Genomic DNA, 25,733 nt, shown 5'->3' on the forward strand with positions numbered 1-25,733 from the left:
TCTAGAAAAACACGACTTACCAGAGAAGACTGCAGCAATGAGGGTGCGTGCTTTCGTGAAGAGAAACCTGACAGAGATAGGAGCCTTCAGAAACAAAGATGTTAGAGATTAATATGACATTCCGTTTCAGCAGAAATACTTTGGTTAGCCATTAGGGGAAAAACTTTCTAAAAATAAGGATAGTGATGCCTTAAACTAGATTGCCTGGGGATTGTAAATCTTTTTCAGAACTGATCAGAGAAAATATGGTCTGTAACGACAGAGATAAAATGAATCCATCTCTAGTGAGTGGGATGGGAGAGATGGCTTCTTAAGATCCCTTCTCGTCTGTATTTTCAATGATCATTCAAAAGACAAGTGGGTTTTTGTTGTTGCTGTTGGGATTTTTAAATATATATATCTTTTGTTATTGTTGGGTGTTTTTTTGTTTTTTGTTTTTTCCAGACTTGCTTGTTTGTCCATGCTATTCACTTGCTTCTTCACTTTGGAAATGGAAATCAGATTGTTCAGTCCCAGTCGGCACCGATTTCAGGTTTTTCTTGTACTCCGTAGCAACACAGCGTGACTCTGTTTAAATTGCAAAGTTGTCAAGGCCAAGTTAAAAACTGTGTTAGTTAAAATAACACATTTGAAGCCACACTCATACTGGTCAAAATACACATCGCTGGCTTTACATCAAAAGAGTTCATTAAAGCAAGTCCTAAGTCGTGTGTCTCAGGTAATTCGTGTGGTCCCTTTGACACTTCAGAGACACTTCTGCTTGGATGAAACCTGCGGTTTCAGCGGGACAAGCAAAGCAGAGTCAAGAATAAAGGCATTTGTATCCAGTCTACAAAGCCCTGTTCCAGCTCTGGCTTGCTGCAGGGAAAATAGGAGACTTGTTGCCATTTTCTGTCAACAACGTGGAGCTGCTCAGAGCCCATCTGAAACAGAGGATGTTGCAGGGCGATTTAAAGCCTGTCCGTGGACCCTTTGGTAAGGCAAACCCTGGCCAAGCTCAGCAGTTCAGGCCTCGTCCTGAATCCACGGATGCCTTTGGTGTTTTCCTTCACCAGTGTTCCTATGGCAGCAGAACCAAAACCTTGAACAACTAATCCTGCTGCCTACGTCCCGGGAGAGTTAGACACCATTTGAATATCTTTCTGTCTCCGTGTAATTTTGCTTATTACTGAGAGCATTTTAGCTCGCCTTCAAATTATTTCAGCTTCAGTGCAGTGATCCTTGTTGCAACACGCTAAGGCTCTTGGCTCCAGAGCAAATGTCTTGTAAAAAGGATAAAGTGCTTCTACCTATTATGATTAATATTATTTTTCTGAGTGTGGAGGGCACTTTGGCTCCCCTTGCCCCAGGTTGCTAGAGCAACACACATCTGTAAGGAGTCAGCCTTTTAATTGTGTCAATTAGGCTTACATAAGAGTACTTCAGCGATCTTCACGTTGTGGAAAGCAGAGTCTGAGGTCTGGCTGGAGATGAGCCTCGTGCTCCAAACACTAACCAAATGATTTTAAACTTCCTTCTGCTGTAATTGCCATGCTGTGTTAGTCATGGCTAGCAGGCAACACCCGTCTCTCACCGAGCTGTGCAGGTTTGCTAACGTCCCAGACAGAAGGGAACAGAAGAGATGGCTTCTTAAACGCATCCCTGCAACAGAAGAAATGAAAAGTGATCTTCTATTTCATTTGCAATACATTATTTTACAATCAAGAACAACTAAATTAGGGCACCAACCTGGCAACAATGCCAGATTAATGATTAATATTTTGCAGCTAAGTGGTGCCGAATTAATGACTGATATTTTACAGCTCTCCGCTGCTTTTCAAATAAAGCCAAGCCATGAAATGCACACGGACGCTCACGTCAACAGCGGTGAAACTGCAGCAAACTTCTGACTGACACCTTTGACCGGAGCAATTCAAAAGCTGCAAGGCTGTATGGAAACTTTCCAGGCAACAGCAGTGCCTTTCTCATGTGAGAAAACTGTGCTGCCCTCCGCACAATAAAATTAAATGAAGAAGTTTGTGCTAACTAGCTGCTGATTTTATTAGCTCTACCCTCCCCAGGGCATTTCTGCAGCCCAGATCATTATGTGTGAATAACAAACACTTTCTGAAAACTTGTTCCAATTCAGAGGGTTGTCATTAAAACATTAGAACAAGACACTGACTTGCTGTTACATGACATTACACCACCACACTTGCCACATTCTGCTGATGATTTGACTCATGGTAGGCGTTTGCTAGAGACCGGCCAGCCGAGTGCCATCCAATTGCTGTAATTGCTGCCTGAAACCTCCTAAACAAAGAAAACGGTAACTTTAGAGTGAGACAACCACATTAATTACCGCCTGTGATGGTCATATAATGACCTAACTGTCCAAACACAGCAGTGTGATCATCCAAACTCCATTCAACCAAAAGAAATGGGAAAGCTTCAAAAATCCATATGCCAGCTCTTCACAGATCGCCATCCTGTGTCGCAGTGGAAGTGCTGGAGTATTACTTCTGGGGTAGAGTGGCTGCCTCTTCATACAATGTTTTTTGATTATAGGAAAGTGTAAAAATGGTATAAAAGCTTCTCCTTGCTTTATTTGTAACACAGTTACAGGGGGGACAACACAAAGTAACTCACCGTTGTGTGTGAATTCCCCGAATGGATGGATCTCAAAAAGTTTTTGTGTTAAGAGATTACAAAGTCCTATAGAGGATAAAAGACAAGAAAATGGCCCCCTACATATGCCAAAATGCAAAGAGCAGCCACCTTTCATGACTTGCTGACTCCAGGATAGGGCACAGTAACTTACTGTAGATCTGCACTAGGTTGCCCACCACTGAAGCCTTTGGTTAGGAGCTAGGCTGTGCAGCTGGGAGCTCAGCTCCAGGAGTCGAGAAGTGGAAAACACCGAAGTGCACGACTTCCTTGTGTTAAAGAGGGGGTGGGGAAGAGGCAACGAGGGGGAAAGAGGAGACCAGAGAAGTTCCCTAGCTTCGTGTCTCCAGTTTGAGCCTTGCCCTGCACTGACCTGCCTCCCAGGACCGAAGCTTTGCCATGCTGATGCAGAAAGGATTACTTCCCCCTGGTTTTTAGTCGTCGGTCTTACACCCTAAAGCTCCTTTAAGGTTCTCAATAATTCTTCTGTTTCTGCAACCAGAGAATAACCATAAATCACCCTTCTCCATCAGCACTTTTTTTTCCCCTCCTGCGCTCTCTGAGGGTGTTTTGTCATCGATCGTGCCTGCCCTGCGACTCTTTTCAGTGTTTTAGCTGCATTTAATTAGCACGGCCATTTACAACGCTCAGAATTGGACTCTGGACTGTTTGTGGGTTTGAACACAGTTGCTTTTTAAGCGGTGCTTGAGAAATGCTTTTGGATCCACACCACCAGAAAAGAAAAAAAAGGGGGGGAGAAGTGAAAAGCAGGGCTAAAAGCTAGGTGAAAAGCTAGGGAATCTCATTCCTCCAGCAGTGCTGTAACCAGTTATTATGGCTGGCTGGTGAGGGGCACTTTTGGGGGAGAACATTTCTACCTCTCTCTGCAGATGTCAGCACTTAAATCCCCTGAAGTCCTCCCTCCAGTTTCTGCCCAGACGTGTCCCCTCTCCTCGGCCTCCTAGATGAGACGAATCATTTTGGCCAAGCAGAGCTGGGAGGGATTTTGGCTGAGGAGTGAGGGCAGCACCTGTAACACAGCGGGATGCTAGCTGCTGAAGTGTCCCTACCTGTGACAGCTCTGCTTCGCAGCTCCCTCACGTGCTCGGGGCCAGGAGAGGGGAAAAAAAGACAAGGTTAAACATCAATTCTGGCACTCTCTTGCTAAGCTGAAGGCTGCCTGGTCTAAATAATGGGGACAGCCTGGTGCTTGCCGTGAGGGGCTTTGCTGGAGGAAGGAGAGAGAAGAGGATAGGTGAGGCGGCAAGGGTGCTCGGCGTGCTGTATCACTGCCAGCAGCCATGTGGTGTTTTGCTCAGCTGCCCAGCAGCACACTCAGCCCTGCAGGAGTTTGGAGCCTGGTTAAAGTTCCTGGACAGGTCAGGGGCTGGTCGTAATGAAGTGGGATCCCCTCAGGCCACTGCTTTTCTAAGCAACAGGAGGAGGAGGTTCCTGGCTTGCCTCTCGTGGAAGGGAAGTGCTGAGAGACGCCGCCAGCACGGCCTCTGCCAGAGTAACCAGGTTATTGATTATCCTCGGGGGGGGTCAAGGCGTGGTACCCTTCCAAGTTGTTGATACAGACCCTACGTGGCAGGCAGCAATAGGAAAAAAATGCCCCGTTTGTGCCTTGTTTCGGCAAAATGCCGCTGGATGAACTCCCTCGCAACTCAGGGCCTAGGACGGGGTGCTCACCATGCCAAGTTCTACCCTCTCCCGTGCCCTGCCGCACAAAGGCAGCAAGCAGCAGCACGCCTGGGCAGGGAGCAGGAGGCAGAGGGGGAATGGCAGAGCAGGGAGTGGTCCGTGCCCAGGAACACCGAGATCTGCTGCTCTCATCCCCTCTGTCTCCAGTGGCAAAGTGGAAACAGGCCTGGGGACGTTTCCCTGGTGGGACGGGTCTCGTAGCACCCTGGGTTCCTGCTAACTTAGATTTTAGTTAAATGTAGCTGCTAACAGCTGTTAAAATGACTTGGTTGAGGAACCACAAAGCGTCAGCTACTCTTAGATGTGACCAGTACACATGTTGGCACAGGAACTGAGTGACAGGACTTCAGAATCCAACCTACCAGCCTTGTGCCCTGGTTATTCAGTAGTGCTCCCTCCTGCAAGTTCCTAGAAAGGAAAAACAAACAAACAAACAAACAAACAAACAAACAAACAAACAAAAAAAAAAAAAAAAAAACAAACAGGGAAATGTAGAGATCTCAGTGGAGCATGATAAGCTCCTGGAACAAGCTGTTCTCCCCTCCTGTTGCTGCTTCGCTGAAATTGCCGTAGAACACCCTCACCTTGCCACATCTCCTGTGTCACTTCTTCCCAGCCCTCCCAGGGACACGTCCTAGTGATGCAGTTTCCCATTATTCACCTTCCCTCCCTCCAGGTGCTGGTCCAGTCTGCAGGGGTCCGAGCAAAAAGACATAAACAAGAGCAACGTTGACAACAAATGCATCTGCTTCCAACACAGCCGAGCATTTAGCTCTATCTTGGCCCTGGCAAAACCACGTTTGCTTTGTGGATTCCATTGAAACCCTCATTATATTTGCGACTGACTTCAGCTGCGTGCCAAAGACCAGTTTGCACACCCCCAGCTTCCTCTCCCTCTCTCTCTCATCTCCCTCCCAACAGCTTCACAAGAATTGCAAACAAGAAGAGGCTGGCAACCTGTTGAAAGAACACAAAGACCTTGTCCTTGCTCGCCACAGCAACAGCACCGGTACCTGCCCGTCAAGAACCTGTGGCTTTTCGGTTTGCATGTTTCTTGCTAACAGTGTTTATCCAGGTAGCACAGATGGGGCGTATCATTTGGCAAGCCTGCCTGCGAGCTTTTTACAACAAAGATGATAACAGGTGCAAGATAAGGGATACGCACAAAACCAGAGTTCATTACAAATACATTTGCATCCAGAGCAGCAGCAGCAGCAGGACTTGGCTCGACTTTATCTTAAAAGCATACACTTGGTGAATTCCATTCAAATGCTCACGTTATTTGCATCTGATATCACCCCGGGCAACAACATGGAACCAAGCTGTGTTTGTGTGGGCCTGCGCTGCTGTGCAAGGGCAGACAGATAAGTCATCCCTTCTCATGACAGAACTCAGCTTTTAGGGTGGCTCTGGAAAAGCTAGAGCCAAATCTCCACAGAGAGCGCACCGTCCCTACAGAGAGCTGGATTTTCAAAGGATAACTAGCTAAGTAGGTAACTAGCAATGCCTCCTCAATTCTTCAAATCTTACTCTGATGTCCAACTGGAAGCTGGGCAGTTACGTGCTAAGCTCTTGAAAATTTGGCACCGAGTTCTGCTTCTGCCTGTTTGTGTGTTCAGAGAACGCAGTGCAGCCGTGGGGAGGCTCTTGGTCACAGGATCAGTCACCTACAACCAGTAGAGAGTCTGAGGTTAATCAGGGTGATCTGAGTGCTAAAGCTGTGTCCTTATTCTGAATTTCTCTCTACAAAAGTCCTGTTTTACTCCACTGGCTAAAAGGAGATAAGAGACTATCCTTACAAAAGATAGGTATCAAAAGGTGTCATGCAACAGCAGTTGCATAACCCGAATACCCACTGTTTCATGCACAAGTTTGCAGTCTGAATCAGAAATAATTGGAAGCTGGCAATATCCAGCCTTTGCTTGATGGCATAGGTAAGGTGCGTTGACAGATCTACCCATGGGAGTAAAACTGAACCTCACGTGAAACTGCAGAAGGCTTGAGAATGTCAGATGAGCAGCAATTCCTCTAAGTGCAGCGGAGGGCAAAGTTGTTGTTGGATATGAAAAAAAGCCATTTGCTTTCCCTCTGTAGGACAGTCAGTTCAGTCCTGCAGCACACGGCCAGGGAAGCACACAGTGGTCCTCACACTTCATAGTTCTGAGACCTTTGTTGTCCCTTGTACAGCATCTTTTACAATCTTCTTTTGTGCTTGAAGCTAGGGAGTGAAATGGCAACAAGAAATAAACAAAGGTTTATGAGCACATTTATCTACAGACAAAACCACAAGAATTAAACATACAGCAGCAACAAAGATGAAAACTGCAACATCCTTTTGGAACTTTCTATCTACTTTGCAATTAAGGACTTAGAGGTTTAAACCACGTAAAATGGGAAAACTTTGTTTGAAAATGTCCCACTGCTTGTTTCCACATGTGTGAGCACATTATTCTGTGGCCAGGAGTGGAATGACTGCAGTTAGTCATGTCTTGTTAGTCATGTTTTGTTAGTGCACTCCTTTAAACAAAGATTTTTGGTTGAATATTTTTAGGAGTCCAGGTAAAAATAACTGCATGTGCCTGTTCATTGTGGCATGCAACTGGACAGGAAATACTGTTGCTACTCCACAAAGATTTTTCCTTAACTCTCATACTGGAATGAATCCAGGAATATTCAGAGGAGGAAAATGAGAGAAAGAAAATATATCCTTGCTCATGCAAGTGCAGAGAATATACCTGTCAGATCCCTTTTCTTATTTCTTCTCTCATCATTACATCTTAGGGATGCTGGTGTTGGTATCCCATTTTCCAGTGAATAGCTGAGCCTCCAGCCTGCTGGATATGCTGAGGTGGGTCTCTTTCTCTCTCGTTCTCTTCTGTAAGATCACTCTTTGGGTACAAGAACTTGAATAAATGTAGGCCTCCTGTATTTCAGACTCTGTTTGGCTATCATGAGAAAACCGAGGTTCTCTCTTTATCATTTATATGGTAACAAATAATATCTGGATGTTTTTAACAAGGGTTGGATATAACTGATCAGGATTTTCTGACCCTTTTTTTTTTTTTTTTTTTTTTTCCTCCAGAAACTCAATAATACAGCAGCAACTGATGTATTTCTTCCTAAAGCAGTCATTGCTGTCACTAGCATTTCTGCCCAAGGATTTCAGAGTTTTATCTGAGGAATCTGCTGGACAAAATAATTTATAAGTACACATCAGAGAGAGCACTATCTTTCAGCTTCTGAGAGAAGTATTGGAAAAGGCCACAGAATGAGTTCTTTAACACAATTTTATCATTAAAAAATCATAAAGCCCCTTATTAAGCTTAAATTTTCATACACAGTGTTAAAAGTAACTCCATAAAACATTAACTCCAATCATTATTTTCACTGCACTGGCAAAACAAAAGTCTAACTGGCTAGAACCAAAACAGACTTGAAGAAGCTTTTCAATAACTATACATGATATGTGAAATATTTGTTTAAAGAAAAAAAGAAAGTGTAATTTAATGAGAACAGTAAAGGTACAGAATGGCAAGAAACAAATGCAGTGAACTGAGAAAGAGGTCAGGATTATTGTTTTTTATAAGATACCTGGTTAATTCTTTTCTTACTAAGGGTTTAAATCAGATTAACACCATTTTGGTTCATTCAGAGATTAACAAAAGTTAATATTTTATAAGATTTATTTATAATACCCTTGGGGTTTAGAGTATGTTTATGTAACCCTTCTGCCAGGAATTGGCAGCAGCTGAAAGAGCTGGATTCATTTATCTAGGGGTTCTCTCTGAAAACTTAAACAACAGCAGTTTCAGCCTCCACCCAGAAATCTACCAAAGCTAAATGACCTCCTTTGGGTGCCCTGACAAACAATAAATCCTGCTCAAGGCATAGCAAGGGTTTAAAGCAAGGTCCGGAGTTTCAAGACAAAGAGAACCTCAGAGCCGATGGAAAGAAGTGAGGGAAAGGGACGAAGAAAGACTCGGGGCAAACCCACAGGAGCCACTAATCGAGAAACCAAATAATGCTGGAGTGATGTTCCCAGCCTTCCTCTCCTCCTCTTCCCTTTGTTGTCTTGTCATCACACAAAATAAAGGCTTGCTCTCACTTCCAAACAGATGTCTTGTAACTTGAATGTCACTGCCCACTCAAAACCTCCCCCATATTTACTGTGTGGCTTCAATAATTTTCAGCTAAGCAAATGAACGTGGATATTACTGCCCCAGATCAGGGAGATCCTACTCACTTTCCAGCTCACAGTCTCCTGATCGTGCCAATTCCCTGTGCTGGCATGTATCCTCACCTGACCACGTAGTGAACTGATTCAGAGCAACAAACTGCTAGAAAACTTCCTCAAGAAAATAGCGAGCAGTGAATTTTTTGCTGTTTTAACCCCCTGAATCAGCTCCCTGTAGTATTAAAAGAAGGCCAAAGCTGGCACTGGGGAGGAGGATGGCAAGGCTGAGGATGGAAAACTGCCCCGTTGCTATTTCTGCTAATAACTACCCATGGCTTGGGCTGGCAAGATTTTAAGATGAAACAGCCCTTAAGCGTGTTGGTACTTCTGTTAATTTGTTAGCTTATCCTCAGACAGGCCAAACTTTGAGGGCCAAACATGACTGTGACTACAGGACTAAAACGACCGTGTTGTGATGGGAGTTAGCTCTGCAGAGGGACCATATCCAGCACAAGCAGTGTCCCCCAGCCTGCACCTGGAAGCTTTTAAGGTGTTTTTTGGCAATGTCAGCCCTATCCCAGTGTGTCAGGGCTCCCTTGTCCCCGTGTTCATGTGCCACCGCTGTGTTGTGCTGTGCCGGCTCCCTTGCCCGAACATGTCCTGGGGACAAGTATTGCTGTGCCCAGCCCGTCAGAGCTTGGGACGGCTCCAACGGGGTATTTTTATCATTCAGATCCCTCAGATTCGTAGGGTTTAAACACGTGAGTGCCGGGTTTTCCGGATTTTTTTTTTTTTTTTTTTTTTGGAGGGGAATTCAGCTCAAAGCGATGCCAGCGGCGCCCGCCCCGGGAGCCGGGGTAAACTGAGGCCAGGGCGGCGCCGAGGAAGCCATTTGCAGGACAACAAAAGGCTGCAGGGCCAAAAACCCCGGACCGAAATAAGGCATTCTTGGGTGCCATCTACCGGTACTTTCTCCTTTCAGCACTTTTACACCGGGGCCGTCTGCGACCCTTCAGCACTTTACGGAGCCGCGCTCCGCCTGGGGCTACCTCAGGGTCCCGTCCCAGCGCCTCCGAGCTAGGAGGGCGCGGGACCCTCACTGAGGGAATCGTTTGGGGAAAAAAAAAGAATCAACGCAACCCTCGAGCCCTGTTGGAGGAGCTGCCATTTTACTGAGGGCTCGCCCCCGTTGCGGGGTGAGGAAGGGGCCGTCCCCCTCCTGCTGCGCGGGCCGGGGTGAGCGACAGGAGGGGCGGGGCGGCAAAATGGCGGCCGCCGCCATGGCCGTGGTGGGGCTGAGGCAAACCCCGAGCCACCGCCTGGTGAGGGCGGCGGGGGCCCTGGGCGGGCAGCCGTGGCTGAGGGAAGGGAGGGCGGCTGTGGCGGCGGGCTGGAGCCGGCCGGAGCCCGGGGGAGAGGTGCAGTACTGCGCCGAGCTGCTGCGGTGAGTGCTTGGAGGGGGGTGGAGGTCGGGCTCCGCCGCCCGCCCTGCCCGCCTCAGGGGTGGGGAGAGCCGGGGAGCCGGCCCCGAGCCCGGAGGGGGACCCGGCCCCGGGATGGGGCTGAGGAAATCCTAAGCTGAGCCGGCCCCTTTCGCTGTGGGGACGCCTTTCTGGGGGACGTGCGAGGTCCTGGAGTGCCCCGCGGAGCGCCCAGGCCCTGCTCCTCTTGTGGTGTTTTTCCCCTTCGGTCATATCGGGACCGCAAATAAAAGCCCGCGGTGGATAAATATTGGGACTGCAAGGCTGATTTAATCTGTAAACAGTGTTAATTATTATTATTTTTCTTCCTTATTTCATAGCTGCTTTTCTTCCTGAAGCATTGAGCATTTCCATTTCGTTGTTTTAGATTACAGAGTGAAAGATCATCAAAACGGGCATTTAATTAATCAGGAAAGGTTTCAGGTCTGGGTTGCTGGGAAGTGGTCAAACTTTCCAAGGACTCCTTGGAAAAATGAGCAGAAGAAATCCCCCAGCTGGACAGACCTGAAGTAGCTGCCCTGACCTTAAAGCATTTCTGGTCAAAAACATCTGCCTTTGGTCAAAGCCAAGGGGCAGGAGCACAGCCCGGAGGCTTTCAGGTCAGGGACGCTTCCACTTGGCTTCTGGAGCTGCAAGCGATGTGCAACGCCCTCTGCTTGCTTCCTAGTCCCCGAGAGTTCAAAGGTAGAGTTAGAGAAAGAAACCCACCTGCTGTGTAAAGACTCCTGGTTTCTATTTGGGTACTGTAGTTGTTGATGAAAGCAGAGAGAAGGCTTCCAAGTGTGTATGGAAGGAGTGGAACAGGGTTGTCATCTCCCAAATGACAGCTGTAAAAGACACAAAGTCACTCGTGGTCAGCAGTAATGGTTGAAGTGGGACAGCTAATGGAGAGAAATGTGATGACCTTACATTTTCAGTGAAGCAGCAAGCTGCAGACCTCTTCAGGTGCCTCAGCGTGCATAGCCAGGCTGTGGTTTAGTTGATAAAATTGGAGATTGTGTCTGTGTTTTCGTGGTTACTCTGCCCAGAGCTTACCTGTTACTCAGGAGATCAAAGGCTGAGAGTACAAGCCATATATACAGTTGAAATATTTTCAGTAACAAACAACTGTGAACAGAATAGTTAGGTCCCAAGTCACCGAAGCTAAGCTGGTTAGCATTTTTTGTTGTTCCTATTAAACATTTTTGTTGTTTTAATGTTATATTAAAACATTAAAAAAAAAAAACTTATAAAAATACATGAGCGTTTACAGTAGCAAAATGAGAAGTGGTTATGCTTTTGGCATCATTTAATTGAAGCTGCAGTTCAAATAGGTCTTTTAAAACTCACTTTAAGCTGTTTGATTCAAAATATTTTTCTGTAGTAGATATGTTTTCCTGATTCTTGCTGTTGATGATGTCTGCTCTGGAAGACAAACTTAAAACCTGATGATGTTGCTCAGTTTTACAATGTGGAAGAAATTCTTAAGACTCTAAACTCTTAATTACACTGAAAGACCAGTAACGGTCCTAATAAAATCTTCCTGCTGTGGGTTAATATGTAAGCTTTTATTTCTTTGAGAGGGAAACTACGAAACACTAAATAACAGGCTACCTTAAGTTCCCTCCTTTCTTTATTCCTTACCCTAACACACACAGAGAGTTGGGTTGCAACATGATCTGCACCACTATGAACTTTGTTTTGCATGCTGAGGCTTCGCTGAAGGTTCCAGGAAAATTTGCTTTTCTTCTGTTATATCCAAGGGGACACGGTCAACATCAAACTCACACTTTTCTGTGTTTTCTTTTTTTTAAACTTTTTTTCTGGTACCTGCAATCTTTAAGCTTAGGGTAATTGGAAGAAAATTACCAGAGGGAAGACAAACACCTCCCCTGTGCTGCTGTTTGCTTTGTGAAATGTATTTTCAGGAGGTAGTGGTGTTTCTGTGCTGTGTGAACAACCCAGGCAAGCAGCATCCCTGGGACTTGGAAAAAGTGGCTTTAAACCTTGCAGCTCTGCCCAGGTTGGGCAACACTGGGTATTTTTACAGTCTGTTTAGGAAAAAAAAGAAATGCTGGATTTTGAGCTGATGATACTTTTCAGAAAGAGTCTGAACTGGGGGAGGTTTGATGCATCTGTTGTTTATTATGAATGTGGCCTTTAAAGCCTGCTAAAATCCACAAATGCTGTTTTCACGTTGATGCTTGTGGCTTTGCATCAGGAAAACAAGTTTCACGAGTATTAAGAAAACTTCTAAGCATTTGCTAGCTATCAAGCTGCTGTGTATTGTAGGGGTAAGAAACTGGTACGTTTCATTTCCTCTTTGTTTGGTGCTAAAAGTAGCAACCCTGATTTTAACCTCTAGTTTTAGTTGTTTATTTTTTTAACCTCTGGTTTTAGTTTTTAGTTTGTTTTTTTTTTTTTTTTTTTTTTTTGCTGTTTTAAGCCGACATTCAGAAGAAACAGGAGGACGTTTAAGAACTGCAGACTTGTTGCAAACGAGTAAATGTTTAACTTGACGCCTACTTCTCCGTTCTGGAGGCATTGCTGCTTTTCTTCTAATGAAGAATTGAGTTTTAGGTTTATCAGAAGGTACACAAACACTGTTCAAAACAAGCAGTTTAGCTTTCCTGAGGTGGCCAAATGCTTTTGGTCATACAGTTATGAATGATTTTGCGATTTATAATCGTTCTCTGTGTGCCCTGATTGTTTTTAATTGAATGGCACACCCAAGTGGTCAAATGAAAGCATATCACTTCAGGTTGGCAGCGAGTTACCTGCTGTGAAGCTGCCACTGCAGCACAGAGTTTTTATGCTTTTAGCAAACAAAAAACTTGGTGGTTAAGCAGGTATGTTCGTGCCAAGCCCCCCAGCACAAGCTTTTAAAGAAATTTGACTTCATGTTTAGAGCAGAAGCCTGGAGGTCAGGCAATCTGGATTCCATTTGCAGTTCTGCCACGGGTTTGTTCCATGCCTTCAGCCAAATACCTTGAGATCTGGATCTGAGAGGTGTGTTGAGAGTTCAGCTTGCATTGCCCCTCTCTCAGAGCTTGCCTGATTTTAAAATAAGCTTAAAAGCTGCTACTTTTACAGAGTCAGAGTGTTGAACTATAACTTTCCTTCTCTTCTAGGAGTTCTGTACTAAGCAATAGCGTGCCTGATTTACATGGTGCTATAAATAACGGGTGTATTTTCTTTCCTTTTTATAGAAAGCGTGACTACGAAGGGTTTCTGTGCTCTCTGCTGTTGCCTGCGGAATCGCGAACCTCTGCTTTTGCTTTAAGAGCCTTCAATGTGGAACTGGCTCAGGCAGGTATTAAAATACACTTGTGATCTCTGGAAATGTGAAGGAACAGTTTCGGGACCCTAAATTACACTAGTAGCTGGTGTTTTGCTGAGATTTAACTTAAAGGGCAATGAATAAAGAAGCCAATACAAATTTCTGGTTTGGAATGGCCCTTGGGAAGCAGCCAGCTTCCCCCAGTTTCTTTTGCTCATGTATGTAGCTTTTCTGACTCGTTTATGCCTTCATTTTTGAAATGAAGTGTTAACAGACAGGCTGATCCTTGCGACTATGATGTAACTGCACCTATGTCCTGGCTTGAAATGCAGTGGTTGGGTCAGGGAAGTGTAACTAGCCCCTGTGTTAAAAGGTCAATCAAAAACCTGAATGATGTAACCCGTCCCAGGTCTTTCCTGGCAGGAGTTAGGTAAGGGAAATGCTTCCAGGAGGGAAGTTTGGAATTAGAGAGCTGTGGGAGGGGAGTGGCTGCACCCTCCCACTTCTGCTGGGCAGCCAGAAACTGCTGGGACAACCACAACGGTTGGCAACCTTTGCCAGGAAGGAGCAGTCCCAGAGATGTGCTGACCCAGCAACCCTTCTGTGGGCTGTGCTCCTGGCAGCCCTCGCAGGACTTTGCTCCCTCACCACTCTTATCTCTGCTTCTTCTCCCAAGAGAAGAAGGTGGGAGTTGTCCAGAAATCCATTTCCACGGGTTTCAAAGTCGGGTTGTGGTGAAGATTTGATTTTTATTTACTCTCTGCGGCGTTCATATGGTTTGCTAGGTGTAACCGTAAATTCTGAGCCCTTCCCCTAGTGAGTTTGACCGTCCTGTGTCTGTCTTTCCAGTCCAGACAGACCCGAGTGCCTTAAGGAGGCTGTGAATTTCACTCCAGGTATATCCTTTCCAGATCAAGGACTCCATAACTCAGAAGACCACCGGTCTGATGCGAATGCAGTTCTGGAGGAAAGCTGTGGAAGATATATACTGCGATAACCCCCCCCATCAGCCAGTTGCTGTAGCACTGTGGAGGGTAAAAGACATCTTTATTGTCCCAAAATTCACTTGAGCAGATTATTGCTCTGAGAAATAATTCTATTGCTTTGTGTCTGCTGACAGCTTTATTTTTATGTCAGACAGGTAATGTAAAGGGTGTGTATGTCTGTCTGTGATGTTGCAAGGTACCTACGAAGAGCAGAGTTGGAAAAGGAGAATATTTAGGTAGGATTTACCTGGAGGCTCAGACTTCTGTGAACCAACTGCTTTTTTTCTCTGCTGTTTAGGAGAAGGGCAAAGGAAATTGTGGTAGACTGAAAGCTGATAGCGAGTGAAATGTGTAAGTAAACTTCCCTGAGCTAATTCTAGTCCTGCCTGAGGAGATAAGTTTGAAAAAAGGCAGGAAACTAAGCAGAGAGGTTGATCTAGCAAATAGTGTATGAGGAAAAGCCAAAGCTTTTTCCCTCGATGCTGATTCAGCATCACAGAATAATTTAATTTTTAGGGGCCTCTGGTTGTCAGCTAGTCCAACTTCCCACTCAAAGCAGGTCAGACTTCAGTTGGTAGCTATCAGGTGTTCAGGGTCATGCTGAGTTTAACTGCTAAAGATATGCAAGTCCTGTAAGGCCTCTGTAAGATCAGAACTTGTGTTTAGAGTAGGGATCTCTGAGCTCCTGGACTGGAAAGGCTGAATTTTGTCTAATGCGGGGTTAGAACAACACAGTTCTTGTGGGGTTGGAGCATTTCACTTGTTGCCATCTTGGCTTCACATCTGCTCTCTGCTGCACCTCTGAGAGCACAAAAATGGGTCCTTTCCAAATCTTTAAATGAATTTTAGCGGTGCCGAAACTGCAGCCTGTCCTTGATTCTTCCTCCTTCAAATGTGAAATAAAACATAAGCAAGCATTTGTTCCTGTCTACCTGCACTCAGGTTAAAATTGGATTTAAACGAGGTGCTGTTTGTTTAACTAAGAGAAAAGCCAGGTAAAGCCAAGAAATAAAATAAAGGAAAAACACCTGTTATAGGCACTTTCAGGAAGACCAGAGCTATTCATAAGCATCTCCAGCTCATACAAAATCTGTGTTGTAACAAAATGTTTGTACGGCTAGGATGAAGACTGGCAAATGTTGTGAGCCTTTTTGCAAAGTTACAGGACTTAGCATATCACCCTGGCTGGATCTTTAACACAAACATTAAAATGCAGGATTGGGAGTTCTGCGTGTCAGTTATCTCTGTGCCTTTGATTTTTTATTTATTTTTTTTAATTCTTTCTGTCTCCGTTCCAGCCTGTGGCATACTGCTGGGGAACAAGACGGTTTTCTCCCTAAACACCTTCATCTCCCTTCCAAGGAGGAACTTGCTTTTGTACAGCTCACTTTTGTTTCTGAAGATGTCCTCTTATTTAATTGTCTGAGTAGATTAGGTACAAGTCAGTTTTGGGTATGATTGTATATACTTTTTCCATCACTTTTAATTTCAGGCTGCTTGTGTGTCTATCAGTGGGGGCAGAAATGTTCATTAGCTGAAGCTCAACTTAGGAAAAACATCCTTCAGATATAAATCATCCAGATAGCGAGATACAAATTGCAGCCCTTTGCAGCAGCTCTGACTGCCAGTCGTAGTCCTTTCTCACAAAGCAGAAAATTGATTTTGAAGTGGAAGAAAGAAATGGCCCATCTCTCTGGTAAGAGTTGACCTTACGTGTGATTTCTCTGAAGGCAGACCAACAAGAGGCAATCCAAACAGAATTGGTTGTGAAATAACTTCGGAATTATTTCTCAACAGCTTATTTTTAGGAGCTTTGTTACCTCTGACCACTGCAGAACCCTGTAACAAGCAAACAGCACAGCCTGTCCTGGTGACTTCTATGCTCAAGAAAATCCTCTCCCATATTTCTAAATCATATTTCTGTATTTCAGCGAATGCCCAAGAATGACCTATTTAAAGAGTGCAGCTTCACAAATCTCTGTGAATATCATTGCATTTCCTAGAAAGTAATGTTGGGAAATAGATTGGCTGAACTCTTCAAGTGTTGCAGAGCTGTTAATAGAACTAGCATGCCTTTGGCACGGCGTTTTTTATGTATCCTGTGTTCTCACTGTTGACTTTGTATGAAGACAGCTTTGATTTTCCAGGAAAAAAACGCTAATTCATCACATTAAAAGTTTTTTTTAAAAAAAGTTCTGTATATTCCAGAGTACTTATATTTGGATTCCGAGAGTTTTATGCCAGTAAAGTGTATAAATAGGCTATAAAAATATTTCTAGAATTATTAATAGCTCAACTCTCAGCGACTTTCATGTAATCCTAGATAGCAATAAAATATTTATATTTTTTTTCCTGCTTCTATGTCCGTTTTGAACGTAAGAAGAGCATAATTCTTCATTTCTGTTGCAGTTATTTTTGAAAACTTGAAAAATGAGGGTGTGTTTGGGTGACAGTGGTTCAGAATAGATATAATGTGCAAACTGAGCAGAACTCAGTTTGGTTCTTTAACTCTTGACCTTCTGTGACCGATTTATTTGCAAAATTGTACCTAAGGTGAATGAGTAAGAAGCAAAACTGAGTTGCAGATGTAACTTAATTTGTCCTTTTTTTTGTCCCTGGAACTTTCTCAAAGCAGAATTTGTTGAATCAGCAGTAAGATCTAAAATAAAGAAATAAATAAAATCTAAAAAATATCTTTCAACCTTCAGAATGCAGTACTATCATTGTTTTATATACGTCAACATGAATGTTTTATTTGATATTTTTCAGGCTGTCAAGCAGCATAACTTAACTAAAATGTGGTTCACAAAGATCATTGATGAAAGAGTAAGTATTTACCACTCAAAGTCTGATTCCGTTTTCAGTCACATTAGAATTTCTCCCCTTAATTTTATGAGTTTGTGTGAAAAAACAAGAGCTTAAGTAATTAATCTCTTCCAGACAGTGGTATTTCTCCTGAGAATGGTACTTTCTAATTTCCTTTTAATTCTTCTTTAGTGCTCTTACTTATAATTTCTGCCCGTTTTGGCCAAAAAGGCTAATAGGATCCATGTAGAATTTTAATAATGTAGCTTGTGAGTCTACACTTTTCTTGCTCTCTGCTCTGATAACTAGTGTATCTGTGCGCATGATTTCTGTTGTTGGCCTCTGTTTGTGATTTACAGTGGTTTCCCCCACTGTAAATCCATTTTGAGTTATGCTTGGGTACCTTTCTGTATGTAAGTGAGGGAAGTCCTACCAGATGAGATTAAACAGTAAGATCTTCTTATTCACCTGTTAAGAACTTTGGAAAACTGCATTTTATTAGAAAAGGAAACGAAGATATAAAAGAAGCAAGCCTCATTCATACTCTGTTTTTGTGCCATTCCAATCCTGCCCCATTCATCGGCATCTTTTTATTCTTCCTCACCTCTTTTACCATGTCATTTTGCCCCTAAATAGTCTTTCTCTTATGATGAGTCTTGGAAATAAAACCTCAAAATTGGAATGACCCCTTTGAACCTTTCTGTCACACTTTGCTGCTTTTTCCTGTTGTGGCTGTGGAGTTTTTGCTGAACAGTGCTGTAAATCAGAACATTAAAATAACACGAATCTAAATATTCACCCTTTTTTGGGGAGAAGTGAGAGGAACAATTTCACTGGTACAGCAACGCTGCTACCAACTCGGACATAAGGGAAAGGATGAAAGGGTAAGGGCACAAATTTCTTAAAGTAGCTTTGCTGCTGAAGCTGGTATCTTGTGAATTTATACCTTGAGAAAATTGATAGCAGCAACACTCTGCAAGTCATTGACTGAAAGGCTTCAGAGTTTTTAAATCTTAAAACTGGAGTATTTTAACCACAGTAGCTACTAGGACAGGAAGAACGTTGGAGGGTGTTATATTTTTGAGGTGTGTGCATACAGCTTTGAAACTTGTGTATTTGATGGATTGCTTTTTGTGTGTGTGTGCATATTCTAAAGAACATATCCCTGTTTATCTAAATTTCTCTCTGCTTCAGTTTCTAATAAGGTATTAAAATGGGCACCTCTATCATTTTGTTTTGGCTGTATCTTTTTTTTTTTTTCTGGAAAATTCTGATGTCTTTCTTGCAGAAGGTTATAATTGCTCCAGTACCTGGACTTGGCTGCAGCTGCAGTAGTTTCTGGTAGAGTAGCTACAGGTTTTAATGCCTGTTTCTACCTGAGTGTATGTTCCCCCTCTCTTAATTTTGTCGTTTGTTTCTAATAGTAAATTAATGTGAGTACAATAATAAACTTGCAGAAATAGCAGTTACGTGTACTTCTTACTGAAGGTTTGCGTTCAAATTGCAGGAGAAGAATTTGGATGACAGAGCCTACAGGAACATCCAGGAGCTTGAGACGTACGCTGAGAACACGCAGAGCGCTCTCCTGTACCTCACTTTGGAAATGCTGGGTAGGTGCCTTCCCCTTTTTAGGTCTTGTTGATGACTCATTAGTGCTGGTATGATATTTATTGATGTTTCAAGGCAAACAAATGCACGCTTTTTTTCCACCAAGGTTTAATTTCAGTAGAATTTGTCACTTCAGGCACAATCTTAATGTTCAGCTGTAAACCTGGAATTGTAACTGCCGCTCTCCTAAAACTGCACACTTTCCTTAGAAGCTGTTGAGTGGAAAGTTCATTGAAGTGTAGTTTCATACGTTGTTCTTTCTCTTAGCAATGTCTTCTATTTTCTTGTCCCTATTATGGAGTGTGGTAAGTTCAGCTCTCTCTTGCATTTTCTGATTGTGCCACGTGGCAGAACACAAAGTGCTGTAGTTACTCCGCAGCTACTGTTCTGTATTGCTGTGATTTGTACTGACTGTCTTGGAACAGTTGACTTCCAAACCTGTAAGATTCCCTTGGGAATGTTGCAAATTTGGGTCTGAATCCTCGCAGCTTCCTAACTGTAGATTAAATATCAGCGTTTAGGCTGAGTGTGAGTCATTAACTCTTATTCTTCGAGACTTTTTTTCTTTTCATCCCTAGTTACATGCAAAGACTGAGTTACCCAGTCAGTAAGTTATACTCATTGATTCCTCCAAGCCCCAGTCTGCTTTCTACTGCCATTGCCAAAATAAATCTGTGTAATTTTCCTACATCCTCACAAATGTAGGCAGTTCTATCATGGATCAGTAAACTTGTTAGCTAAATAGTTAAATAGCACTGTAACACACATCAGGAAGACCCCTCCGCAGGCCTGGCAGTGTGTTTCTAAACATTATTTCTGTGCTTTCAGGTGTGAGGGACATCCACGCCGACCACGCAGCCAGTCACATTGGGAAAGCGCACGGCATAGTTACCTGTTTAAGAGCAACTCCCTACCACAGCGCAAGACGAAAGGTCGTTCTTCCCATGGACATTTGTATGTTGGTAAGAGAAAGGAGCTCCCTGGATCTGAACAATAAAATGTTTCAAATAATTGTCTCAACACTAGATAGGTCATCCTCTGTTAGCACAGAAATTTCGTGCCAAAAAGAGGGGCAACGAAGCTGGGGTTGTCTCCCAGGCACCAGGTGGTAAGACGAAATGATCTCAAGTTGTGCCAGGGAAGGCTTGGGTTGGATATTAGGAGAAATTTCTCCACCGAAAGGGTTGTGAGGCATTGGAACAGGCTGCCCAGGGAAGGGGTTGAGTCACCGTCCCTGGAGGTCTTCAAGAAACATGTAGATGTAGAACTTTGTAGCATGGTTTTAGTACGAGGTTAAAGGTTGGACTCGCTGATCCTAGAGGTCTTTTCCAACCTGTATGAAACAGAATGCCTTTCTTAATCTGTTCTTACAACACTTTCTGCTGTGCCCCTGTAATACCCATTTGTCATGGTTTTATATCTTCTGGGGGGAGAGAGGAGTGACCTTCAGGAAACTCCAGGGTGATCTTGTTCCTCCCCCCCTCTTTTTTTTAAAACTTGTGTTAAATCCAGTAGTATTTTAGCTTTAAGTAGTCTGCAAAAGGCACAGACACTGAAGTAGGTTGGGTTTATGGGATTGCAGAAAGGAGCTGCTCCCTGCTTTCAGCCCTTCTGGGACTGGGTGGTACTGGAGGCCTTCCAAGTTCTTTGGTTTTCAGCCAGAGCCTGAAAATTCACAGTCATCCATGCTGTGGAGGGTGTTTTACAGTGAGACTGCATAGTTAAAGATCAGGAGACTGGCAGGCAGCTTGCGTCCCTTCTGTGCAGGCTGAGCATCCTGCAAGCATTTCAGCTGCTGGCAAGTACTGCGGAGTTGCACTTGAAGCTGTACCTCCTGTGGAGCCTACCTGCCTGCCTTTGTGCAGTTTTCATGTCTGAACGTTGCAGAGTTCATGCAGAAAAAAACAGTACCAACTGTTCTCTTTGTTCTCTTGATTTTATTTTCTAAGTGACCAAAAAAATAGGGGGTGGTGGTGGTGCAGGGAGGAGGCAGCAGCAAAACACATTTAGGCCCTTTCAGCCGTATGCCTGCAATTTGGTTGCTGGATTGGGCTTTTGAGGTTTCTTATCTTTTGTGAAGCTAAAACGGAGGCTTTGATATTTGTTGAAGGGTTTTTACTTTATGATTTTCCTTCCCTTGTCTAGCATGGCGTTTCACAAGAGGATTTCATAAGAGGCAAGCAAGAGAAAAATGTGAGAGATGTCATTTATGACATTGCCAGCCAGGCCCATATTCACCTAGAACATGTGAGTTTCCTTCCTTTTTTTTTTTTTCTTTCCAATAAACATAATTGATGCTAACCTTTTACAAAACATTGTGAATGTGTTGTTAGAAGATTTAGAGCTGCATCAAAGGGCTGGAGATTGTTCAGCCTGGAGAAGAGAAGGCCCTGGGCAGACCTTACAGAAGCCTGCCAGTGCCTAAAGGGGGCTACAGGAAAGCTGGGGAGGGACTCTGTGTCAGGGCGTGTAGGGATAGGGCAAGGGGGGATGGCTTTAAACTGAAAGAGGGGAGAGTTAGATTAGATGTTAGAAAGGAATTCCTCATTCAGAGGGTGGTGAGGCCCTGGCACAGGCTGCCCAGAGAAGCTGTGGATGCCCCATCCCTGGAGGTGCTCAAGGCCAGGCTGGATGGGGCTTTGGGCAACCTGGGCTGGTGGGAGGTGTCCCTGCCCATGGCAGGGGGCTGGAACTGGGTGGGCTTTAAGGTCCCTTCCAACCCAAACCATTCTGTGATTATATGATACTTTATTTCAGATGTTTTAAGCTTAGTTACTTTGAGAGATGTTCAAATTTAAGGAAAAAAAGAAACACAAAACATTTAAATATTTTACAGCTACTTCTGTGTGAATATGATATTTATCCGTCTGTACAGATGTAGAGGAGACAGTTTCCTCACTGCCAGGTCCAGTTGCATGTATATAAACACTGCCTCAAAGCCTTACTGCTGGGAGAGAAACTTCCAGCAGACTTCTCTAGGAATACGCCAGCATGGGATCAGCACCGCAGGAGGCACTGGTGAAGTACCATCTGCACAGTGCAGTGGGATGGCTGCCAGGAAAGCAGGGCACGTTGGCTTTAACTGCTGCTTAGTGTGTGGGGAGGGAGGATTCGTTCCCCAACTTGGCCAGCTGTGCTGAAACAATTATAGTATTTCCCTCAGCCCAAGGAGGAGAGCCCTTCATTTTCATTTTTCTGAAGGTAAAATGAGGCATCCCTCGTTTGTTCCATGAGTTGTAAGCTAGTCGATTTTTTGTTGTTGTTGTTGTTCAAATGCAGGTAGTTGAGTAATTCTTTTTGTCACAGACATGCAGCCTCAGTCATTACTTTTAATGCAGACTATTTATAATTAGGTGCATTCCTGGTCATGTTGTTTCACCTGCTGTCTCTGGTTTTGTTGGCACATGCCCAAGGAAACTGTTTATCCCATTTTTGAAGCAGAAAACAGAGGAAGAAAATGCAAGGTCACAGCTGCCCACTATCTTTGATATTTAAGCTGAAACCTTTTGATTTTTTTTTTCCCATTACTCCTCTACCTGCAGTGCACGCTGTATAAAACCCGTTGACTCGGGTTGTGATTGTGGTTACAGAAACACTGAGCACCTGGCCTGAAATGCCTCCTATCAGTGGTGGGAGGCAAGGAAAACAAGCGACAGAGATGATTCAGTTTTAAGGCTGTTCTTTAGTCAGTTCTTTAACTAAGCAGAACCTCAGTTCTCTTCCCTCCCACCCCATTCCCAGAACCCTGCCCAAACTGCACGCTGAGAGGCTCCTATGGAAATATGCAATGTGATCGTGTAATTGAAGACTATAAAGAAATGTATGAACACAAAGAAAACAGACTAGGGCAATAATTAGTGTTTTATTCAATTGAATATTGGTCTTGGCCCCTCTCCCCATCCTTTTTTAATAATCTTAATAAAAAAAAATTCCTCGCTGAATGCTTGCCCCAATCTCCATCAGCATCAGTGGAGAATAATGGGCAGTGGGGGGTCTCTAGAGGGTTCAAACTACTTGAGACTGGCATTAAGAGGCAGTAATAGTAGGGTATTAGCCTCATTAACGATCAGATGGTCTTTGTTAATGCAAAGATAAAAATACTTTTTCCCCTAATGGACAAAATAGGCATTTGCAGGCAATGTTTTCTGGAGATTTCAACACTTGGGGTGAAAGTAATGGGCTAGTGCCTTGAAATGCATCTATTCTGTGGCATTTGGTTTTGCTTAAGGGATTCTCAGCCACTGCCCTCTGTGTTGGTTGGAATTGTGGGGGGTGGTGAAGCTTAAACCTGCAGAGGGTTTAACCTGCTCAGAATTAGACATGTGTTTTGGAGGATGAAGATAAGTTATCATCCATCTTTCTAAATCAAAAGAAACAATTTTAAATTGCTTAAAAAAAAAAAAAGTGTCAGGGTTATTAGATGAAGCATATTGTAGGAATATGGCACTGAATCTTGGGAGAGAAGTTTCTGAAACATGGTCAGCTCTTCTGAGACTGCTGCCAATGACCAGCAGAGGGCAAAATAAGATAATGAAGATTGCAGTTTTCTTTAGGACTTTGGTGTTTTATTAGAATAAAAGCATCTAATAAAAGTGCTGCGTCAGTCTCACAGTGAGCCCTTTGAAATGTACTAGCAGGCTTTACTCATTCCCCCTTTTTCTCTTAAGCAGTGTCTCCCACATTCCTCTAGGATGGTCTCCCGTGCTTCTTATGATAAAAGATAAATGCAAAAAGCATTTATCATATTTTATCGCAGCTATGCTATATCAGTTTAGCAGGGAAGATAACATGCTTTCTAAATGACAATCATACAAACCCGTTCTGAATTAAGAAGATCAAGCAAGATTACTTTCTTTTTTTTTTCATCTCACAATTAGTAAGCCAGAATATAAGATCAAGGAGCGTAATTTTCCTTTTATATATATGCACGTTATTTCATCTCAAAGTTTTAAAATAATTTGCCCTCTGAAAAGATTTGGTATTTTTCCTTCCTAAAGTTTCAGCCACGATTTCTCTAGAAGAAATCTAGAAAATTAACAAACTCACACATACTCATCAGTGTTTGTGAAGGGCTTTTTTTAGTTTGTTTTAGCAAAAGAAAGGGCAAAACTAGAAGGGACTCACTATTTATAAATAAGCACTACGGAAGGTTTGCTTCAGTTCTGTTAGAGGTAGCTGAGTCGTACATGTGTTTAAACTGTAGATTTGATGCAGCTGTGGTTTGGGCTGTTTACACACAGACACTGAGGACCTGAGGCACTGACTGAATACTCTCAGAGTGCCATGAATAGGAATGAAGCATAATTGAAGTGCTGGGACTGATGGTAAGGCTGGACCAAAAAGGCCCAGAACAAAAGACTCAGAGAAAGGCATCTCTGGTCTTCCCTCAGTTCTGTCCCTTGGGATGCAAAGAATTACTTGATGGGGAAAAAAATTGCTCTGCCACATTTATTAAATCAGATGCAACTTGGAACTTCGTAGGAGTGAGGGATGCTAATTTACATTGTTTTATTATTTATTACGTAAACTGTAAGGTTGTCAAAAGATGAAAGAGTTGTAGCAGGCATCTCCCAGCATTACATACTTCGTGTAATTACTTTTGCATAGGGTGAGGGATGTGAGGGATGGTGCTGGCTTGCACATAGTGAAAAATTACAGCTTCAGTATGTCAAAGTAAGCAGGGACAAAGCTCATTCTGTTGGCTCTAAATCCGTACAGAGTAATTGCTGTTTAATCTGAAATGTTAAACTCTCCTGATGAGTTGTTTTTGTTTTTTTTTTTTCCTCACCCCATTTACTTTCAGGCTAGATCTTTCAGGAAGAAAGTCCCTGCGAAGGCATATCCTGCTTTTTACTGTACGGTGGGTGTGATATCGTGCGCTGGTGAAACGCCGGCCTCGGTTTTGTGCTAGTGTGTTTGTGAAGAGGAGAGCACCACGTTAAACATTGCTAACTAATGCTTCACGTGGCTATGGGAGAATGTGAATCCTAAACCTTCTGAAAGTCATAATGTTCCCTTCTGTGGAACCTTGTAGCTTTGATCAATGCTTCAATCCTTCTTTGTCTACGTAATTTCTCCAAAGGTGTCTGTGTATTTGTAGCCTGTCTAATGCAAGGGGCCAAATCCTTGTCTATTTTTATCATTGCTAGTTGGTCTAGTAGAAATTAATGCTTCTCTTCTCAAAATTTGCCTTCTCTGCATCCTTCAAATGCGATGGTTACACTGCCACTTGCTAAAACAGGCAAACTGTCAAGCCTTTTTGCAGTTCCTTCTCGGGTTCATGTAGCACTTTTTAAATTTAATGCCCAATTGTTTGTGTGCACCATATGGACTAAGCTTTTTTTTTTCTTTTCTTTTCTAGGTTGCTTTAGATGCTTATTTATATAATATACGGAAAGTGGACTTCAATATCTTTCATCCAAGCTTACAAAAGAGGAGTACATTATTACCGTTGTATTTATATATTAGATCTTGGAAAAAAACATATTAAAATTTTCTTAATGTGAAATTTTCTCAGGCTGCTGCTTTTTTATTCTTTAATGTCTTCACTTGATAGACGTGTTAAGTGTCTGAATTCACCCTTGAGCAAGCTGCTGTTCCTGGGAAGCAGCAGATGTGCATGAGCTGTAGCTGTCAGCCTGCTGGCAGCAGTTAAGTTTGTTCTTGGAATATTAGGCCGATCTCTCTGCTCCACAAGTCTGCCAAGTCATATGTCCTTGTCTGAGATTACTTTTCTTGTCTCTTTTCTTGTAATAACAGCAATGTGACAGAGTTCTTCTTGGACAAGTTCTGTGCTAATGGATCCTTCTGATAGCTTCCTCTTCACTGCCAAAAAACAAACACCAACAAAAATCCCCACCTTTGTTTGTGCCCTGAAGCAGTTACAATACATTCGGTGTGTATCAGCTCAGCAGTTCTGTTTTGTGCAAGGTGTGAACTCCGTGCAAGTACTAATGATGCCTCATGGTTGGAAGGATGATTGCACAGAGTTGGAAGCAAGAAAACTGTCAGGAAAAGCTCCAGCTGTTCCAGTTACCTAGTGTTTATGTAGGATTTCAAAGTGGTGAAAT

General features: G+C 43.4%; 1 protein-coding gene and 1 long non-coding RNA gene across 12 annotated transcripts; one reads left to right on the forward strand and one right to left on the reverse strand.

The window, feature by feature from the left end:
- Positions 1 to 406: 406 nt before the first annotated feature.
- Positions 407 to 12,355, reverse strand: LOC311432187. Of its 5 annotated transcripts, XR_014689877.1 has the most exons (7): positions 10,714 to 12,355; positions 6,333 to 6,568; positions 4,935 to 5,039; positions 4,713 to 4,758; positions 3,020 to 3,138; positions 2,165 to 2,292; positions 426 to 1,641 (listed from the first exon to the last, which is right to left on the reverse strand). It is a non-coding gene; the product is annotated as an uncharacterized lncRNA (long non-coding RNA). The 5 variants fall into 5 exon arrangements; XR_014689875.1 differs by lacking the exons at positions 3,020 to 3,138; positions 10,714 to 12,355 and adding an exon at positions 7,086 to 7,315 and having other exon boundaries at positions 407 to 1,641; positions 2,199 to 2,292; XR_014689876.1 differs by lacking the exon at positions 3,020 to 3,138.
- NDUFAF6 (NADH:ubiquinone oxidoreductase complex assembly factor 6) lies at positions 9,355 to 25,171 on the forward strand (the record flags this gene model as incomplete). Of its 7 annotated transcripts, none has more annotated exons than XM_084510407.1 (9): positions 9,355 to 9,489; positions 13,194 to 13,297; positions 14,176 to 14,298; positions 17,020 to 17,076; positions 18,563 to 18,665; positions 19,492 to 19,625; positions 20,809 to 20,910; positions 24,467 to 24,523; positions 25,025 to 25,171. In XM_084510407.1, 8 exons carry the CDS (start codon positions 13,277 to 13,279, stop codon positions 25,151 to 25,153), a joined length of 726 nt encoding a protein of 241 aa, XP_084366533.1. In that variant the 3' UTR covers positions 25,154 to 25,171. The 7 variants fall into 7 exon arrangements, with proteins under 7 accessions (XP_084366533.1, XP_084366536.1, XP_084366532.1 ...); XM_084510410.1 differs by having other exon boundaries at positions 9,471 to 9,489; positions 13,194 to 13,293; XM_084510406.1 differs by lacking the exon at positions 9,355 to 9,489 and adding an exon at positions 9,544 to 9,760.
- Between the last annotated feature and the right edge of the window lie 562 nt (positions 25,172 to 25,733).

Source organism: Aythya ferina, assembly GCF_964211825.1.
Source record: "Aythya ferina genome assembly, chromosome: 2".
Classification (NCBI taxonomy): Eukaryota; Metazoa; Chordata; class Aves; order Anseriformes; family Anatidae; genus Aythya; species Aythya ferina.